A 19,419-nucleotide genomic window follows, 5' to 3' on the forward strand; every position below is an offset into this window, starting at 1 on the left:
GGGGGCGGGTGGTGGAACTCCAGCGAGACTGGATCGGAACTCGCAAAGGGAGCTAGATTTTTGAAAGTTACCTGGATGCTCAGGTCGGGTGGGGTGGGGGATGGAGCTGGGGGAGTTACCGGCTGCGCGCGCGCCGGCCCCGCCCCCAGCTTCTTCAGGCACCTGTTGGCTCGAGGGCCTATTAAGCCGCAGCTGTCGCCCAATAGGCGGCCTCCCTGGCCCAATCCGGCCACGCCCACAACCCGTATCCGCCAATCCCCGGGTGGCCGCGAGCCCTGCTCCTCGGAGGGCCCGCCCCTCTGAGCGCTTCTTCCGGGTGGGGCCCGGGGCCGAGGCGATGGCGCCCTGGGCGCTCCTCACCCCTGGGGTCCTGGTGCGGACTGGGCATACTGTGCTGACCTGGGGGATCACGTTGGTACTCTTCCTGCATGATACTGGTGAGCCGGAACCCTCTCGACCCCGGACCCACCCGATCCCGCGTGATTCCTCAGATGTTTAGGTCTCACTGAGTCCCTTGGTGAACCGCCCCGGAGATCCTGGGATTTCCCCGACTCCTCCCGCGCCAGAGGCCCTCTCCCCACCTCTCATTCCAAGAGCCACCTGCTTTCCGCCTAATACCCAGTTGAGCCCTAATTAATCCCAGAAGCTTCCTGATCCCTGCCAGATACCCTTGTCTGTCCCAGGACCCACCCGGTGCCCACCTGATCCGACGACCAGCTCGAGCCCCCATCTTCCCCGATCCTGGGACCCGCCCGACACTTTCCAGGAACTGACTCCCAAGATTCCGAGGATCAGCTAGATGAAGGGATGGCATCCCTCCCACCCCATCCCTGCGTGGCCCTAGCTGCCCCAAGTCCGGTCCCCCCACCTTCAGGCAAGAGGACACGGCATAGGGGAGCAGCCTGTCCCTCCTTTTCTCATCCCTGTGAGCGCTCATTCATTCCACCCATCCACTTCCATCCTTTCCCCTCTTTACCTGCCACAGGCCACCTCCAGCACAGGCTTTAGCCCTTCCTCACTACCACCACCACAAGCCCCACCCCTTCCTCCTCCCTGCAGCCTAACCTCCTGGACCAGGGGCATTCTCACTTTCTTCCCAAGACCTGAGTCTCCACTGGCTTCACCCCTTAGCCTAAAAACCTGCTCAGTCTCCCCATCGGAAAGAAATCCCCCACTGCAACCTCCTTTTCTTCTCCACTCCCTTTTACAGTCAAGGGGCACCTGAGTTGTCCACACTCTGGCTGGCTGGCTGTTTCTGCCTCTCCCTCCTCAGCCCTCCACCCCCTTCCCCCAAACCTTCAGTCACCTCCATGGGCTGGACCCTGGAGGTGGCCTGGGCTCCCCTACAGCATTCCAACCTGCCAGCCACACCCTTCTCTATCTCTGTTTCTTGTGCATCTCTGACCTGGCCAGCCTCTTCCCTTCTCAGAGCCAGAGTCCTCCTCCTTGTCCCCCATATCCAGCCAAGTCTGGTCCCATCACCCCTTACCTCCAATCTGGCCAACCCCCTGCCATTACCCTTGCCCAGACACACTCCTCTCTGTGTCCTGGATAGCCTCCCCTCTGATTCATCTTTACTTTAGCACTAAGAAGGCTTTCAGAAACATGCATGTTAAGTCGCTTCAGTCATGTCTGACTGTGCAACCCTATGGGCTGTAACCCACCAGGCTCCTCTGTCCATGGGATTCTCCAGGCAAGAATACTGGAGTGGATTGCCATTCCATCCTCCAGGGGATCTTCCCCACCCAAGGATGGAACTTGAGTCTTTTATGTCTCCTGCATTGGCAGGAGGGTTCTTTATTGTTAGCGCCACCTGGGAAGCAGTTCAGAAATATATCTGACCCTGTAACCTTCCATGGTTCCCTACTGCCCTCCAGAGATAGTGTGGATTAATTGCTTTTTTCCTCCTCTCCCAAACCTGAACTTCTCCCTCCTACACCCTATGTAGTGGCCACACCCGACCATTCATCAAACCCCATTTCCAGGCCTTTGTTCAGCCAGGGACACATTTCCCACCTCCAGTTGCACCCTCCCCCACCACGCCAGTTCCACAGTCCTGGCCTCACTCTCCCCCTCTGGCCTCTCCAGCACTTCGGCAGTGGGAAGAGCAGGGGGAGCTGCTCCTGCCCCTCACCTTCCTGCTGCTTGTGCTGGGCTCCCTGCTGCTTTACCTGACCGTGTCACTCATGGACCCAGGCTACGTGAATGTCCTGCCTCAGCCCCAGGTAACTAGGAGGCCCAAAGCCCTCCTCCCTCCACAGGGAACTCAAGACTCCAGGGAGTCTCATGCTAGACAGCTGAGAGCTTTCCTAGGGAATCCCAGGGAATCATCTTGCCAGACCTAGGGCCCTGTCCTACAATGAGAAAATTGCCAAAGTCCAGAGGGGAAGTAACTGGCCAAAGTCACACAACCTTGCAGTCCAGGGCACCCTGCCCCACTCTACCACCTCGATGACGCATGGGATGGGCCCCCAAATGTGCACACCCAGAGCTAAGCTGGCCCCCAAGGGAGACAACCACAAATCTCATCTGCCTCCCAAGGGACCCCCATCTCACCCTCTGTCCCCCGTTTTTCAGGAGGAGGCCAAGGAAGAGCAGACAGCCATGGTTCCTCAGGCCATCCCCCTTCGGCGCTGCAGATACTGCATGGTGCTGGTGAGTGATTCAGGGACCTCCGTGGGAGGACTCGGGCAAGGCCGAGACTCCTCGGCCTCACCTCCCCCTCCTCCAGGAAGCCCTCCCAGATGCCAGCCCTGACCTCCTGCCCTCATTGCTGGGCCTAGAGGGGAGCCGGTGTTGAGGCCCAACTCCCTCTGTGCCCACAGCAACCCCTGCGGGCTCGGCACTGCCGTGAGTGCCGCCGCTGTGTCCGCCGCTACGACCACCACTGCCCCTGGATGGAGAACTGTGTGGGAGAGCGCAACCACCCTCTCTTCGTAGCCTACCTGGCGCTGCAACTGGCGGTGCTTCTGTGGGCCCTGTACCTGGCATGGTGGGTTTCCCTGGTGCCCTGGGTGTGGGGGAGGACCAGCACCCCCCAGGCTCCCTCTTCAGGGGCCTCGCACCCTCTCCCAAACTGCCGTCCCCTCGGGCGACCCTGTCCTTGTCGGAGAGACAGCTCTGGGTCCTTGTCGCTCTCCTTCCCTTGCAGGTCTGGCCTCCGCTTCTTCCAGCCCTGGGGGCTCTGGCTGCGTTCCAGCGGGCTCCTGTTCGCCACCTTCCTGCTGTTGTCGCTCTTCTCCCTGGTGGCCAGCCTGCTCCTGGCCTCGCACCTCTACCTGGTGGCCAGCAACACCACCACCTGGGAGTTCATCTCCTCCCACCGCATCGCCTACCTCCGCCAGCGCCCTGGCAACCCCTTCGACCGTGGCCTGACCCGCAACCTGGCCCACTTCTGTGGATGGCCCTCGGGGTCCTGGGAGACCCTCTGGGCCGAGGACGAGGAGGAGGAAGGCAGTAGCCAAGCTGTTTAGGGTCGCTGGAAGCCGGGGCCACCATCTTGTGCCTGAAAACCAGAGAGGCTGAACCCAGAGGGGTCGACCCTCCAAGGGCCTGGGGCTCCTCACTCCTGCCCACTCCTTCCAGGGCTCAGAGTGGAGCCGAGGGACTGTACCCTGCTTCGGTGGGCAGCTCTGCCCTCCCCAGGCAGAAGAAAAGGAAGAGGACCCATGATGGAGGCTCAGGCACAAATAGAGACCTGGGCTTCGGGAACCTCCATCCCACCCCCAAGCCAGGCTGCGTCCAGTGCACAGTTTTATAAATTTAATGAACCATAAAGCAAGTCAAGTATTAAAAAAAAAACAATCATTCCTCACTGCGCCATGCTTTCTGGTCTAGGTCTCACAGCGGGCAGGGGAGAGGAGGTTGGGAGAAGGGGGCGGGCAGCACTTGCCCAATGACTGAGCAGTGCCCACAACAGCAGCCCCATGTCCACCACCTCGAGCCCCAAGGGCCCATCAATCCCAGGGTGCCCAAGTGGGCAAAGCAGAGGCTCAAACCATCCAGGGTGGGGGAGTGGGCAGGGGGTGGAGAGGCCGGGAGGCCTCAGGGCTCCAGGAATCTCTCAGACACGAAGTCGAAGTCCCGGAAGGCAGCCTGCTGGCGGGCGGTGAGGGGGCTGCGGGGGTCGGGTGGGGTCAGGGCAGGCGGCAGCCCCGTGAACTCCCCCTCGAAGTAGCGCAGGTCTGTGGGGCCGCAGAGGGTGGGCACAAAAGGAGGCTGGACGGCGCGGGCGAGCAGAGCCTGCCAGTCGGTGGTCTGGGGGCAAAGGCGTACCTCAGATGATGGGAACAGCAGCCCCCATGGGCCCTCGACCCCTCCCTCTGCACCAGGCACCGGGATCACCGTGGCCACAGCCGCTCACCCTGAAGAAAGGCTGGGTCTTGATTTCCTCAGCATCTCGCTCGCCCGCCCCCAGGCGCTTCTCGGGGCACTTCTGGAGGAGCTAGGGGAGAGGACAGGGGTTCATTCAGGGCAGTCAGCCCCAAGCACTGCCCGCCTGCCCCCAGCATCTCGGATAGGGAGTCCGGAGAGCCACGAGTAGCCCTCTGGCCCAGCCTGGGACCCTGCAGCAATTACCTTCTGAATAAGCTCGAGGCCTTGCACCGACAGAAAGCGGGGGTATGGGGCTTCCGCATTGACGATGCAGTCAAACACCTCCTCCTCGGTGTCCCCTGGAAATGGGCACTGCGGGGAGGGGGCTCAGCAGGGAGCACCGCCCCCCGACCTCCACCCGACCTGGGGGCCCCAGCAGCTCTCCCCATCCAACACTCACCTCGCCCACCAGCATCTCATAGAGCAGCACGCCCAGCCCCCACCAGTCCACAGCCCGCGTGTAGGCCTCCTGAGTCAGCACCTCGGGGGCCAGGAACTCTGGGGTGCCGCAGAAGGTGCTTGTCCGGTCCCCGAAGCCAATCCCTGCCAACCAACACCCACACTGATGCCAGCGTGCTGTGGCAGCCACAAGAACCTCTGATTGTAAGAATCAATTACCAACCCTTAGGACCCCATGCAAGGAACCTCATGCTGAGCCCTGCCCCAACATCCTTGGAGGTGGGAACGGTTTTTATGCCACCTGATAGATGAGTCTCAGCAAAGCCTGTGTGTCAGCCATGCAGAAAGCAGAACCCAGTGCCCTCTCCCAGCCTAGGCTCTCCCTCCGGCCGAGGGCAAGGGGGTCTTTCCAAGTTTTTAGGGCAGGGAAGGACAAGCCAATGCGTCTAGCTGGTCCCTGGAAGGAGAGCTGGGATGCACATTTCCTGGAAGATGCCACTTGCTCGCCACCCTGCTGGCCTCGGTGGAGCGAGCAAGGCGGAAGGACACAACTCTTAAATGGGAGGCACCCACCTTCCTTACAAAGCCCAAAGTCCGCAATCTTCAGGAAACCCTGGGCGTCCAGGAGAAGATTATCCAACTTAAGGTCTCTGAGGGCAAGGCAGGACAGACCCCGAAGGAGCTGAGAAGCGCTGAGGCCCAGGGAACAGCGGCCCCGCCTCATAGCAGCCCAGGAGGAGGGCAGCCCCTGACCCTCTTGCCTACTCCCCCAGAATCCCGGGGGCAAGTTACCTGTAAATGATCTTCTGCTCGTGTAAGAACTGCAGCCCCAGGACCACACAGGCCAGATAGAACCTGGAGGGTTGGTGCAGGGGGGAGTTCAGGCCCAGGACTGTTGGGGGCAGGGCAGGAAGGCACCAAGACTGCCATGGCCTGGGGACCCCCGATGTCCCTGCCAGAGTCAGATGTGGGCGAGAGGCTGGGAGGAGCCTCATGGGGCAGGGGTGGGGCTCCTCCTGATAACAGCCTACCCTTCCCAGGCCCTTAGCTTGTGCCAGGAATGACACCAAGTGTCCACATGCCCATCCTGGCATCCTCCTGGCAGCCTCCGTTGGTGCCCTCATGCCTATTTTTTTTTAATTTTTAAAAAATGTTATGTATATTTTTTTGACTGTGCTGGGTCTTCGTTGCTGTGCCTGGACTTCCTCTAGTTGCGGTGAACAGGGGCTATTCTTCATTGTGGTGCATGGGTTTCTCATTGCAGTGAATTGGGGGTAATGATAACTGTTTCATAGGTTTAGCTACAGAGCATGGGCTCGAGGTATGTGGGGTTCAGTAGTTGCAGCCCTTGGGCTCAATAGTTGTTCTGAGACATGTGAGATCTTCCCGGACCAGGAATCGAACCTGTGTCCCCTGCACTCACAGGTGGGTTCTTAAGCAGTAGACCACCCAGGGAAGCCTCATCATGACTATTTTTTTAAAAGGATCTGAGACTCCTGGTAAACAACGCACCCTGGGTCACAGAGCTAGTGGTAGGGCTGACACGTGAATCTGGGCTCCAGAGTCCACACTCTGGTGGGAAAGACATAACAATGCCATCTGTCAGTCCCTTACTGCTCACCAGTCCCTAGGCTCTGCAATTTTAAATGTTATGTCCACCAATGCACCAAGTCTATGAAGCAATTATCATTATCCCCAATTCACCGCCATATACACTAAGGTCTGAGGTCACAAAGGCATATAAGTATGTCTTTGATTCTTACAATAATCCTACAAGGCTGGGATGTTTCCTGGTTATCAAACCGTCACAGCCTTTGTGACCTCAGACCTTAGTGTATATGGCGGTGAATTGGGGATAATGATAACTGCTTCATAGGCTTGGTGCATTGGTGGACATAACATTTAAAATTGCAGAGCCTAGGGACTGGTGAGCAGTAAGGGACTGACAGATGGCATTGTTATGTCTTGCCCACCAGAGTGGGATGTGAACCCAGACCTCCCTGACTGCATGTGCTCTTTGGCTGATGGGCACCCTGGAGGAAGCAGGATGAAGGGGCCGCCAGGGACAGGGGGCCCAGGGAAGGCTGGTGGGAAGAGGTGAGAGGGGGACCCACCGGGCCTGGGGCTCAGGGAAGACGTCCTCATGGATCTGCATCATGAGGTCACCGCCGGGTGCAAACTCGGTCACGAAGCAGGCGTGGCTGGAGGTCTGGAAGCAGGCGAGGAGGGGAAGCAGGAACGGGTGCCCTGTGCAGCCCACGGCCTCGAGGATTCGCTTCTCACAGTACAGGCTGCAAGAGGAGGGCGTGGGTTTTAGGCAAAGAGGGAACCCAAAAGGGAACTAAGACCTCCCCTGGCTGTGCCCTGCCACCCACACAACTCCCCTGGGCCACTGGCTCTTAAAACTGCCAGGCAGGTAGAGTGATGGTTCATATGTACCCGGGGCTGGCACAGGTCTCGAACTTGTACCCCCACCCTGTTCCCATTTCACAGATGAGGAACCTGAGGTGCACAGAGAGGAGACCTGCCCAAGGGCACACAGTTCACAACTGCAGTTGCTAATAAAAGAGCCCAGGCCTGGCTGGCCCCACAGGGTCACCTCTTCGAAGCCCCAGCAGCATTCAGCTGCCTTCTGGAGCCACCAGTGAGCCCCCCAACCTCAACACACACCTCTCAATCTCGTCCCGGCTCAGCACCTCCTGCTTCTTCAGTGCTTTGACGGCATAGTATTGCCCCGTCCCCTTGAACTGGACCAAGAGGACCTGGGGACCAGAGAGAGGTTTGGGCTCCAGGAGGGCAGTAGAGGAGTCTGCTTCTCCTGCCCACTGCCCCCCAGAGCCCAGAGCCCTCTAGCAAATGTTCTGGGGCCTGCCCACTCCCTTAGCCCCTTACCTTCCCAAAGTGGCCCCGGCCCAGCACGGCCAAGCAGCGGAAGTCCTGAAGCCGGGGGGGTTTCCTGCAAGAGAGAGGGTACAGGAAGCCCCCAGGACAACGAAGGGCTGGGCCTCCACCAGGAGTCACTCCAAACCCCCTGTGTTCAATCCTGGGTGGTCCCCCTCTAGTGGGGAGCTGCAGAGCCCGGGGTGGGGCAGGGTTCCCAGGACTGCAGTTTCCTGGGGTCTGGCAGGCAGGCTGAGCTCAATAATGTGGGTTCAGCGAGTGAGAACCTGAGAGCAAGCCAAGGAGCCTGGGGTGAGATGTGAACATCTGACATGCAAATACCCAGATGAGTGGATAAAATGTCTCAAACACCGAGGTGAGCCCGCTGGGGTACCTGGTAGCCGGGGCTGGCAGAGGCGGCTCACGTCGAATCCTGGGCTCCATGTGGGGGCGTTTGGTGCGCTGCGAGGGGAGAGGGTCTCAAGGCAGAGCAGGGCTTCCTTCCCTCGAGCCCTGCCACCCGACCTGGGCAGCACCCAGGGTGACCAATCCTGCCCTGCTGCCCCCTCACCGGCATCTCTTCGGGGGTTGGCTCCTGGGCCAGGTAGAGGCGAGGGGGCTTGGGTGGGGGTTGGATCTCTTCTCGCAAGGGGGTCTTCTTGGGTGGGAAGTTACTGTGGGGTAGAAGCAGACATATACCGGGCACAGACAGCTGGAACAGTGGCGGGCAGGGAGGGCGGGGGTAGACACACAGCCACGCGGGACAGAAAGACAGGTCAAAGGGTGAGCCATGGGGCAGGCACCATCTGCATCTGGAGAGAGGTGACTCCGCAGAGAAGCAGGCAGCCTGGGGTGAGCGAGGCCCCTCACCTGGGCGAGTCAGGATCGGTGGCCCGCTGGGGTGTGGCTGGGGTCTGGGAGCATGTTTTCGGGGGGCTGATGGTGCTTGGGGAGCTGCAGGGGGGCAGCAGGCTCATGACCAGGCGCCCCCAAGCTGCCATGCTGAGGTTCATCTGGGAAGCCCTCAGGAAGTCCTGACCTGGGGCAAAAGCAGGCTCAGTCTCGAGGTCTCCGGAGGGGCCCAGCCCTGCTCCCTGCTCGCCAGCCTTCCATACCTCTGCGTTTTGAGAAAATGCGTTTCTGCCTCTGCAGTCGGGGCCTCCTCTCAATGACAGGGTCACAGAAGGTCACCTGTGGAGGCAGGGGGCAGGGCTGAAGACCAGTCCCCTCCCACCTGCCGACCTGTCCCGGGAACCTCCTCGGCCTCCAGGATCCCAGCCTAAGCCCGTTGTCAACAGATGCAAGAGCTACAGGGACTCAGAGAGAATGGATTCAGCATCCTCACTGGTACCAGGGGGAAACTGAGACCTGGAGAAAAAGGGACTTGTCCAGGGTCACTGAGACCTGGAGAAAAAGGGACTTGTCCAGGGTCGTGCATGCGGTGGGGCGGTCAGGACAAGGAGAGGCGGTTCCTCTCCTGTGAAGTCCTCAGAGAGCGGCTGGGAATCTTTCATCCCTGGAGAGCTCTTCCCTCAGGGCCTCAATTTCCACTCCTAGCTGTAGGTTGGTTGGGGGGCACAGTCTCCAAGGCCTCTCTCGAGCTAACAGAGCCAGGGGCCCGTGAGGTCAGAGGGCAGGGGCCGGGAGGCACCTGGGCGAAAAGCAGTCCCTGTGGTACCAGGCTGAGGGACAGCTGGTGACAGGCATTGTCCAGGAAGTCCTCCAGCCTCAGGAAGGCCACACCGCACAGCTGCCTCCAGTCCCGCCAGTGGACCCCAATCTCCAGCTCCCGGGCCTACACAGGGAGGCCAAATTGAGTTAGGGGAGCCTGGCACCAGCTACTACCCATCCAGCTTTCCACCCCGCTGCCCACGATCACCCCAGTCCACACAAGGGCAGCCTCACCCGCTCCAGGGCAATAACAAAGGTCTGGTCCCAGGACTGCTTGGCCACAGGCCCCCAGCCTGTCTGGCCCACAACGCGATTGTCCACCTTCAGCACAGCCAGCACCTCACCTGCAAGGCCAGAGGTGGGGCTCAGGGCAGGCCAGCAGTGGTGGGGGGACCTTCACGCTCCCCAGCTCCCCGGGGCCCCTACTCACTAGCTAGCTCGCCTCCACCACGCTGCTGCTTGGCTCTGCTCCGAAGCCAGCCTTGGGAGGGGCTCCCAGCCAGCGCGGCCGCGGGGGAACGTCCAGGCACCGCTATCAGCAGCTGCTCACAGCCCAGGAGGCGGACCTGCAGCGTCCCTGTCGGGGAGTGTGGTGAGGAGCCATCATCGGACACCATCCTCCAAGGGGTCGCTGGGACCCCAGGAATGCTGCCTTCTCATGGAGGTAGCAAACCCAGAGCCTGCTCGCCTTAGGCCTCGGCAGCCACCTGGGGGCCACCCTGGGGGCCGACCAACTGGTCCTCCCCCTCCTGCCAGCCCTCTACATGTGGGAAGAAGCAGGGACACAGAGGCAGAGAAGTCAGACTCAGACCTCAGTCCGCATGCTGCCCAGGGCTCTGGACCTAGGGAGCACCATGCCAGGGACGAAAGCCCCAGAGGAGCAGGGTGCCTGGCCAGCCACCTCTTCCCAGGGCCTGCTTCCCCGTCCATATAGTGGGAAGGAGTGCCAACTCAGCCCCACTTCCTGCCGTGGGTACCACTGTGTTTTGCCAACCAAGTGGGTTCATTTTGAGGATCAGTAGAGATTTGTCCCTCCAAGGGTAGAGGAAGCAGTAGGACTCTAGCAGCTCTTGAAGCCATCATACATGGGGCCAAAGAGCCCCATTTTGGGAGTCAGGGCCTGGAGGGTTATACTCCGATAGACTTTATAAAACGAGGCAGTGCTCAGGATGGGAAGGTCATCCCAGAAAGAATGACTGGAGGAATGTGGGTGTTTAGCTGGAAGACAGCTTATGGGTGGCTTCAAGTACCTGAATTTTAGGCCTTTTAACAAGCCCTACAGATGGTTGGATAGCATCACCAATTCAACAGCCACGAACTTGGAGAAACTCTGGGAAATAGTGAGGGACAGGGAGGCCTGGCGCGCTGCAGTCCATGCAGTTGCAAAGACTCAGACACGACTTGGCGAGGGAACAACAAACAAGACCTTGCCCTCACCTTTCCCAACTTGTTGACTTGGTCAACTCCCATAAGCCCTTCAAGGACATGCCTCCCCCTCCAGGAAGCATTCCTTGGTTCCCCAAGGCCAGGTGAGGGGGCCCATGCAGTCCCTGTACTTTTCCCCTTCAGCTCTGCTCACAATGGGATGATTGTGTATCATCTATTTATTGTGTATCATCTATCTATCATCTATCTATTCTGTACCAGCTCTGTGCAGGCAGGGGCTGGGCCCTCTAGTTGGCACTGGGTCCCAGGTGGGAAGCTCAGGGCTTTCATAATGTCAGATCCACTTGGGATAAGGAAGAACTTTCTAATAGTGAAAACTGCCCAGAACTGGGTACGAAGGTCTCCAGGGCTGTGAGCTCCCTAACACTGGCAAGTCCAGCCTAACACTCTCATGGTTCCTCATTGAAACACGCTGGAAGAATTTTGGAGATTTTCAATCCCAGCTTCACCATCCCTTAGCTGTGTGACCTTGGGCGACTGACACGCCCTCTCCAGACCTGTTTATCACTCTGTCAAATGGGGGTGATAACATCACCTATTTCATAGGGTTGGTGTGAAAACTCGAGCACTTCACATGCAACAACTCACTGAATTGTCACACCAGTCCTATGAAGTAGGTGCTGTTATCATCCCCATTTGACAGAGTGATAAACTGAGGTCTGGAGAGGGGGTGTCAGTCGCCCAAGGTCAAACAGCTAAGGGATAGTGAAGCCGGGATTGGAAATCTTTTCCAAAATTCTTCCCCAGAGTTCCAGGCTCCTCCCTGGAAGGGAAGGAGAGCTCTGAAGTAGGATGGGCTCCCAGGTACCTGTCATGGCGGTGGGCTTCACGAGTGTCCCTGAAGCCTGTGGGTTCCCAGACGCAGCAGTCCTCAGCTCCCGGGCCACTCTGCCGCGCAGAGGGTGGGCAGGAGGCAGTCTCTCCAGCAGCTGCTCCAAGGCCAGCCGCAGGAGGTCCAGTTTCTGGCAGGACTCCTGGAGCTGGGCCTGAGCCTGCAGGAGGGAGACGGGCAGGGGATACAGGGCCCTGGGGTAACGGCGGGGGCAGTGGCTCAGGCCACCCAGAGGCACCCTGGATGAGGTCTAGACTAGTGGTCCCCAATCTTTTTGACACCTGGGACTGGTTTTGTGGAAGACAACTTTTCCATGGACTGGAGGTGGGCGGGATGGTTTCAGAACAATTCAAGTGCATTACATTTTTGTGAAGCTGAAGCTCCAATACTTTGGCCACCTGATGCGAAGAGCCAAATCGTTAGAAAAGACTCTGATGCTGGGAAAGATTGAGGGCAGGAGGAGAAGGGGACGACAGAGGACAAGATGGTTGGACGGCATCACTGACTTGATGGACATGAGTTTGAGCGAGCTCCGGGAGACGGTGAAGGATAGGGTAGCCTGACGTGCTGCAGTCCATGGGGTCGCCAAGAGTCGGACAGGACTCGGCAGCTAAACAACATTTTTGTGCACTTTACTTCTGATCTAATGTTGCCACTGAGCTGACAGGAGGTACTGGTCCACAGCCTGGAAGTTGGAGACCCCTGATCTAGACAAGAATGTCTTCTGGGCTTCCCCGGCGGCTGAGTGGTAAAGAATCTGCCTGCCAGTGCAGGAGACATGGGTTTGATCCCTGGTCTGGGAAGATTCCACATGCCCTGGGGCAACTAAGCCACGCACAATTATAGAGCCTGTGCTCCAGAGCCGGACAACCACAACTACTGAGCCCTGAATCCCTGTGCCCTGCAGCCTGTGTGCTGCAACAAGAGAAGCCACCACAGTGAGAAGTCTACAAACCACAACTAGAGAGTAGCCCCTGCTCACCACTACAGAAGAGCCCGAGCAGCAACAAAGGCTCAGCAGAGCCAAAAAGAAAAAAGAAGGAAAATTATATACATATACATAAGGTGCCTCCTGTTTCCTCACGGCCATTGCTCATGGCCCGGCGAGCACTATCACGGCCACTACAGAGGGTGGTACTGGTCAGACACAAGCAATGGGAGGGGCCCACGGTCTGACCTCGGCCAGCACCTTGCGGTCCTGTGTTCGCCGGCTACCGAGCAGCTTCACCACGTTCTTGGCGCCCTCAGCCACAGCAGCCTCGATGCGTAGACGGTGCCGTAGCTCCTCTACCATCAGCTCAGGACCTGGGAGGAGGAGGGGTCAGCCTCAGGGCCCTGCCCTGCTCCGCCCTGCCCAGCCCCCTTGGTCTGGCCTCACCTGGCTCGGGTGACCCGCTGGCCTCCAGGCTACTGATCTTCATTCGCAGCAGGGCCACCTTCAGCTGGCTGTCCTGGAGCATCTGCTGGGCGGCCGCCAGCAGCTTCCTCTCCTATAGGGTTGCGACACATACCTCATCAGGCCAGGACTAGGCCAGAGCCTTCCTGGTCAGACTGGGGACTGGACCAAGCCTCCTCCATCAGTCTGAGTTGAAGCTAAGCCTCCCTCAGTAGACCAGATAACTACAGCCAGTTCAGCTCGGTTCAGTCACTCAGTCCAGTCGCTCAGTCGTGTCCAACTCTTTGTGACCCCATGGACTGCAACACTCCAGGCCTCCCTGTACATCGCCAACTCCCGGAGTTTACACAAACTCCTGTCCATTGAATCGGTGATGCCATCCAACCATCTCATCCTCTGTTGTCCCCTTCTCCTCCCGCCGTCAATCTTTCCCAGCATCAGGGTCTTTTCCAATGAGTCAGTTCTTCACATCAGGTGGCCAAATTTTTTATTGGAGTTTCAGCTTCAGCATCAGTCCTTCCAATGAATATTCAGGCTTAGTTTCCTTTAAGATGGACTGGTTGGATCTCCTTGCAGTCCAAGGGACTCTCAAGAGTCTTCTCCAACACCACAGTTCAAAAGCATCAATTCTTCAGTGTTCAGCTTTCTTTATAGTCCAACTCTCTCATCCATACCTGACTACTGGAAAAACCATAGCCTTGACTAGATGGACCTTTGCTGGCAAAGTAAAGTCTCTGCTTTTTGATATCCTTTATAGTTTATTTTTTTAATTGTTTATTTATTATTATTTTGAGGGGCCCAGGCCACATGGCATGTGAACATCTTAGTTCCCTGACTAGGGATCAAACTCACACCATTTGCATTAGAAGCGAAGTCTTAACCAGGAAGCTTCCAAGCCTCCCTTTTTAGACCTACTCTGCAACAGAGCCTCCCCCATCAGACTAGGTAAGGAAGGGCTCAGGTCAAGCCTCCATTATGAGATCAGGGCGAGCTTCCACATCATGCTGGGAGTTGGGACAGGAGCTGGGACTTCCCTACTAGACTTGGGGTTGGGCTGGGATTGCCCATCATCCTGGTGTTTTGCCTTCTTTGTTAGACAAGCAATTGGAGCCAAGATGAGATTTGGGGCCTGCCTCCCCCATCAGACTAAGGGTAGAGTGTCTCCCTTACAGGATCAATGGCTAGGCTGTATTTCCCTATCAGATTAGGGGCTGGATCACTACCTTCTGGAATAATCTGAGAACACAATCTCTTCCCCCCAGGGGGCCTTACCTTGGGAGTGCCGCTGGCGTAGGTGTGGGTCATATTCTCAGCCCCCTGCTTGACCTTCAGCTCCACCTGCAGCTGCCTCTGTAGAGCTTCCAGGTGCCGGGCCCTTGCCTGCTCGGCCAGTGGCCGAGGTCCTGAGGCCGCAGGCTCTGTGTGCACAGAGTGTGGGGCACGTGAATACCTCCCCTAGAGCCGACAGCCCCGCCTCACTCAATGCCTTGCTCACTCCTCTCCAACCCTCTTGGGCGGGGTTCTCTCAGGAGAAGCTCTGAGAGTAGGTCAGGGCCAAGATCAAGGAGCTGGGTCAACGTGTCACTTCCCGTCCTGAGGGCCTCCTCACGCTCCTCACTCACCAGCCGGGCCCAGCCCAGGCCCGGGCAGCAGGATTCGGGCGTGAAGCTCCCGCAGCTCCCCATGCAGCTGCTCCAGGCGGCGGTTGGAGGACCGCAGCAGCTGCTGCACGTGGCCCAGGTGGCGGCGGTCTGTGGCCACCCGCCGCAGGTTTTCCACACCCTCCTTGATCTTCAGTTCCTTCTGGATGGCCCGGCGGATCACCTCTTTCTCATCCTCCAGGGGCCGATGGCCTGCCCCAGGCTGTGGGAAGGCAGAGGGATCAGGCTTCTGGGACCCCACCTCCAAAGCCTCTGCTCATCACAGAAGGAGGGCGGGGAGAGAGGCAGGTGTGGATGGCACCCAGGACTGACTGACCCACAGGGTGCCTCTCTGACCTCAGAGCGGGTATCCCTAAGCCAGATGGATGCCCCAAGGCTATCTATCCAGCCTATGCCATCAGAGAGAAGAGGAAGAGGAAAAAAAAAACTGTTAACACTTATAGGGTGTTCTAAGACCTGTGCAGACATGAACCTGTCGAACCTGAGGGCAGCCCCATTTTACAGATGAGGAAACTGAGACACGGAGAGGCGACATAATTGCTCAAGGCCGCAACACAGCGACGGAGAGGCACTGTCTCTTGGGCCCCAGTCTTTCCCTGCCAGCCACACGTAATCAGGCTGCTCTCAAGCCTAGGATCCACACTAAGGTCTGACGGCCAGAAAAGAGACCCGGGGGACTTCCCTGGTAGTCCAGGTTAAGAATCCGCCTTCCAATGCAGGTGACTCAGGTTCGACCCCTGGTCACAGAACTGAGATCCCATATGCCGCAGGGCAAATAAGCCCGCACGCCATGACTAGAGAGCTCGCAACAAGAGAAAAACCCGTGTGCCACAACAAAGACCCAGAACAACCAACATTTTAAAAATAACTTTAAAAAAAGGGGGGGGGCTCAGCACTGAGAAGGGACCCCCCGAGGTCAGACAGACAGGACAGTCCGTAGCCTGAGTAGAAGAAGTCAGGGCTGTTCCCTTGAGGGTCTGACCCCTCAGGTGGCAAAGCAGAGAGGCCCAGTGGGGCTGAGGAGGTCTCCAGGGGCCCACTCCCAGCACAGCTCAGCTCTTGGGAGGATGTGGAAGGCTCTCTCACCACTTCACCCCAAGTGGGAGCAAGAAAAGGAAACCTCTTTCCCAGAGGCCGTTTCAAACCAACCAGTGCCAAAGCTGACTTCAGCCCAGGGTAACTCATGACACCCCCACCCCAAGGACTCTCTGAGATCTTTCACCTTACCTCTCCGCACTCCATCTCCCGTGCCCAGTGGAAGGGGTGGCCACCCCAGTCTCAAGGACCCCCACCCCAGGCCTCCTCTTGCCTGCTGGCCCGGCTGTCAGAGGGCAGGGGCGGGCCTCAGGAAATCCTTTGAGGGCCCTAGGCCAGAGGGCCAGAGCCAAAGGCCTGAGCAAACAAAGATCTCATGGAGCTGGGGGCCCGACACCGGGGTCCTGAGTCACCCAGCTGCCGCTGCTGGGCGGAGATTAACAGGAAATCGGAAAATGTGTACAAGCCAAGGCGGGAACAGGCCGAGGGACCTCCGGAGGAAGAGGGAGGGAGAGAGGGGGCAGACGCAGTCCTGAGTTGCCCAAGGGGTGGGAGCACTCAAGGAGTCTTCTGGAGAACACTTCACCCGTGAGCCGAGCGGAGCCCGCGGTCCTGCCGGCTCTGGGCTGGAATCCCGCCAAGTGCGCACACACCTATCCTTTTCCGCTGGGCGTCTGGGGCCCGATCTTGTACACAGACGTCCCCATCCCCGTTACTGAGGGCTAGCACTTCTCCTCGCCACCTCCCCCCTACCCCCACTCCGCCGGCCCCAATAACGAGACACACAGCCTTAGTTCCAGGGCCCACGGGAACCTACTACTGGAACCCCGCCCCCTCACCATTTGGGCAGCAAGCCTCCGCGCACCCAGAGGTTCCCGCCCGGGCCGCTGGACTATGCCCCTCCCCCGGGGGTCCCCCCAGCCCCGCCTGTGTGCTCCGGGAGGAACCCCACAAACTACGCCGGGTCGGCGTCCTCCGCCTGCTGATCACATGCTTCTCTTCCCCTCTCCCCCAGAAGTGGTCCCCGTGTGCCTGCATCCGCCCCCTTTGAGGTCCCAGCGGGTGCTCATCGACCTTAGAGTCCTACCTGGAAGAATAGATTTTAAGGAAACTCTCGGGCCCACCCTTGGTGGCCCTGAATGCAGATTCAGATGTGCTCATGGGCTGGCCCGACGGAGGCTCTGAGTCACTGGGAGGTGATTTGGGGACATTTCCGGGGGGGCAGAAACCACTTACACCACCACCCCAAACCCCCCAGGGCCCAGATCTGCTCTGTGGAGGTGTAGGGGGCCCAGGGCAGGGGACTGGGAACGGACACGGGAAGGGGTCTGGGGGGCACGGCCGGAGCCGGGGCAGTTAACGGGCACCCCCCCGAATCTCCCCCACCCCGGCCCACGCCCGCAGCCCGTCCTTTCCGGGCGCCGTTCACCTGCCGCTGCGCCCCCTCCTCCATGGCGCCGCTCCCGCTGCTCGGCCCCTCCTCTCGACCACTCCGGTTCCGGAAGCCCTGGCCCCCACCGCCAGGGCTTTCCAACTTGAAACTTCCCGGGAAGTCGCGCCGGAGACGCGGGATCCGGCGCCCCCTCCCGAGCTCCGCTGGCCCTGGCGGGAGCCGGGAATCAGCGCCGCCCCTCGGCAGCGCGGGATCGAGCCCCACTGCAGACCCCGAGGCCCCGGATCCGACGTCCCCGCGGAATTTGGAACCCAGGGCGCCTCATCTGAGGCCGACGTTCCCGCTCCCGGGCGACACTGGGCCCCGCCCCGGGATACAAGGCCAGAAAGGTACATTTCCCGGGCCGGGGGTTCTCCAGTCGCCGCCGGGTCGCTGCAGCCAGAGGGGCAGGCCCAGGTGCGGACAGCGCCGCCTGCCGGCCTCGGGGCAAGGCCTGTGTGGCCGGTCCACTCTGGGCCGGGTCAGCCTCCTCTTCCTCGGAACCCCGCTACGACCTGGCTCCCTCCCGCCTGAAGAAATCTCTCCTTCTCTCCCATGTCATTGGTGTAAAATGGGCTAATATACCTGTCGCCCCCTAATAAGTCTTGGCCCTGTCTGTAGACACTGTAAAAATGTATGTGTGGGAAAAGAAAGCCTTACCCAAATGATACCAAATTAGGAATGAATCCAAAATCTCTCAGGACCTCCTCCCCACCCCCTCCATCATTTGACTAGACTGGAACTCTGGTTCAGCCAGTGCGGTTCATTCAGCCTTTGCTCCAAAGCACTCATCTAAACAGAATACATATTTAAACCTTGAGGAGAAAAAAACAAAAACAAAAACTATCTCAGGAAAACAGGCTGAGCTAGGTATTCGGGCAATGGCTTTCTAGGGGACCCTGGTTCTTTATTGCCCACTAGTCTAGGATTGTCTGGAGAAGGGAATGGCAACCCACTCCAGTATTCTTACCTGGAAAAACCCCATGGACAGAGGAGCCTGATAGGCTACAGTCTGGAGGAGGTAGCGGCTTAATCACTAAGCCGGGCTACAGTCTATGGGGTCACAAAGAGCCAGACAGCCAGACTGAGCAACACTAGGGTTGTAGCTCCAATACTTTGGCCACCAGACAGGAAGAGCTGACTCAATGGTAAAGACCCTGATGCTGGGAAAGATTGAAGGCAAAAGGAAAGGAGGGCAGCAGAGGATAAAATGGTTAGATAGCATTACTGACTCAATTTAAGCAAACTCCAGGAGATAGTGAAGGACAGGGAAGTGTGGAGTGCTACAGTCCATGGGGTCACAGGGAGTGGGACACGACTGAGGGACTGAGTAACACAGGGTTGTTCAGCCAATCCGTCATTCTATGCTCACCAGCACCTTTTGCCATGACTTCACTGGAAAGAGCCTCCTCCACGGGGCCAGAAGTGAATAAGAGTCAAATATTGAAGGTGGCTTATTTGCTGACTTTGAAGAGGTACCCTCCAATGCTTTCACAGCAGAAACCATGTCAGTTCCTCTTTGACCAATTCCTTCAGTGAATGAAAAGTGAAATGTGGCATAATGTGGGCAATCCTGGGATAGTCCTGCAATGGGAAATCAATCAAATTACACCAACATATGCAAAGGCAACATGGTTCAGAAGGGGAAATGAAGACTTCATAATCAGAGACAAGTGACACTTTTACATATATACAAACCAGAATTGTTGAAGGCTAGACATATTTAACACCTAGTAAGCTAGAAGGCACATGGTACTCTTTCAGGTGGGGTTTATTGAGGTGCCCTTAGCTGAATGTTGATGCTAACAAATAACTGAGAGGTTACGACAGCACCTGAATTATGTAGAACTCAATGATTTTTAGTTTGTGTTCAAGTGTTTCATTGCTTTGTGGCTACTAAGGGAAAAAAAGGTTCCAAAGTAGAATGCATCCACCTTTCCTAAAGAACCCCAGGCTGGACAAACCTACAGCCTTCAACTGATGGCTAAGTATGGAGAGAGCGCTGCATCTTACGTAGATGTCTGATGGGTGATGGTTTTCCTAAAATCGTTAATACTTAGGAAAACTGAAATTCACATTTTTAACACCCAGACAGTGAACAGCCCAAACCAACTCTGGCTAATGAACTAATAAAGTTGTGTAACATCAACTTGAAAAGAACTGTCCCAGCACGCTCCATGAGTGAACAGCTACCCCTCTCTGGATCTCTTTTTCCTTCTGGGTATGACAGACATCACTCCATCTACATTTAGATTTGCCTCCCTTAGATTTGTATCTGAGTATGCAATGTCTC

The 19,419-nt window shown here is 57.9% G+C and overlaps 2 protein-coding genes across 9 annotated transcripts; one reads left to right on the plus strand and one right to left on the minus strand.

Moving 5' to 3' along the window:
- Positions 1 to 3,820, plus strand: ZDHHC12 (zinc finger DHHC-type palmitoyltransferase 12). 3 transcript variants are annotated; one of them, XM_069582269.1, is made up of 6 exons: positions 284 to 437; positions 2,089 to 2,225; positions 2,578 to 2,655; positions 2,826 to 2,992; positions 3,032 to 3,056; positions 3,152 to 3,814. In XM_069582269.1, exons 1-6 carry the CDS (start codon positions 338 to 340, stop codon positions 3,458 to 3,460), a joined length of 816 nt encoding a protein of 271 aa, XP_069438370.1. In that variant the 5' UTR covers positions 284 to 337; the 3' UTR covers positions 3,461 to 3,814. The 3 variants fall into 3 exon arrangements, with proteins under 3 accessions (XP_069438369.1, XP_069438370.1, XP_069438371.1); XM_069582268.1 differs by lacking the exon at positions 3,032 to 3,056 and having other exon boundaries at positions 1 to 437; positions 3,152 to 3,820; XM_069582270.1 differs by lacking the exon at positions 3,032 to 3,056 and having other exon boundaries at positions 3,174 to 3,814.
- On the minus strand, positions 3,748 to 17,523 carry PKN3 (protein kinase N3). Of its 6 annotated transcripts, none has more exons than XM_069582207.1 (22): positions 17,124 to 17,523; positions 14,621 to 14,861; positions 14,271 to 14,416; positions 12,981 to 13,092; positions 12,780 to 12,907; positions 11,579 to 11,762; positions 9,755 to 9,901; positions 9,559 to 9,668; positions 9,305 to 9,448; positions 8,769 to 8,844; positions 8,524 to 8,692; positions 8,225 to 8,327; positions 8,048 to 8,115; positions 7,666 to 7,729; positions 7,444 to 7,535; positions 6,888 to 7,064; positions 5,566 to 5,628; positions 5,347 to 5,423; positions 4,775 to 4,917; positions 4,579 to 4,686; positions 4,364 to 4,444; positions 3,748 to 4,257 (listed from the first exon to the last, which is right to left on the minus strand). In XM_069582207.1, the coding sequence occupies exons 1-22, from the start codon at positions 17,145 to 17,147 to the stop codon at positions 4,045 to 4,047; spliced, it is 2,670 nt and encodes an 889-aa protein (XP_069438308.1). In that variant the 5' UTR covers positions 17,148 to 17,523; the 3' UTR covers positions 3,748 to 4,044. The 6 variants fall into 6 exon arrangements, with proteins under 6 accessions (XP_069438308.1, XP_069438310.1, XP_070148435.1 ...); XM_069582209.1 differs by having other exon boundaries at positions 12,792 to 12,907; positions 17,124 to 17,476; XM_070292334.1 differs by lacking the exon at positions 17,124 to 17,523 and adding an exon at positions 16,348 to 16,521.
- Positions 17,524 to 19,419: the final 1,896 nt, after the last annotated feature.

This window comes from Ovis canadensis, chromosome 3, assembly GCF_042477335.2.
Source record: "Ovis canadensis isolate MfBH-ARS-UI-01 breed Bighorn chromosome 3, ARS-UI_OviCan_v2, whole genome shotgun sequence".
NCBI classification, from domain to species: Eukaryota; Metazoa; Chordata; class Mammalia; order Artiodactyla; family Bovidae; genus Ovis; species Ovis canadensis.

Bases quoted from the DNA above. Each gene is read 5' to 3' on its own strand.
- ZDHHC12 (XM_069582268.1), top strand. From the start codon at position 101: ATGGAGCTGGGGGAGTTACCGGCTGCGCGCGCGCCGGCCCCGCCCCCA. The intron at 438-2,088 runs GTGAGCCGGAAC...TGGCCTCTCCAG, and splicing joins ACTCTTCCTGCATGATACTG to CACTTCGGCAGTGGGAAGAG. The intron at 2,993-3,151 runs GTGGGTTTCCCT...CTTCCCTTGCAG, and splicing joins TGGGCCCTGTACCTGGCATG to GTCTGGCCTCCGCTTCTTCC.
- PKN3 (XM_069582207.1), bottom strand. From the start codon at position 17,147: ATGGAGGAGGGGGCGCAGCGGCAG. The intron at 12,908-12,980 runs GTGAGGCCAGAC...TCCTCCTCCCAG, and splicing joins CAGCGGGTCACCCGAGCCAG to GTCCTGAGCTGATGGTAGAG. The intron at 11,763-12,779 runs GTCAGACCGTGG...TCCCTCCTGCAG, and splicing joins ACCGCAAGGTGCTGGCCGAG to GCTCAGGCCCAGCTCCAGGA.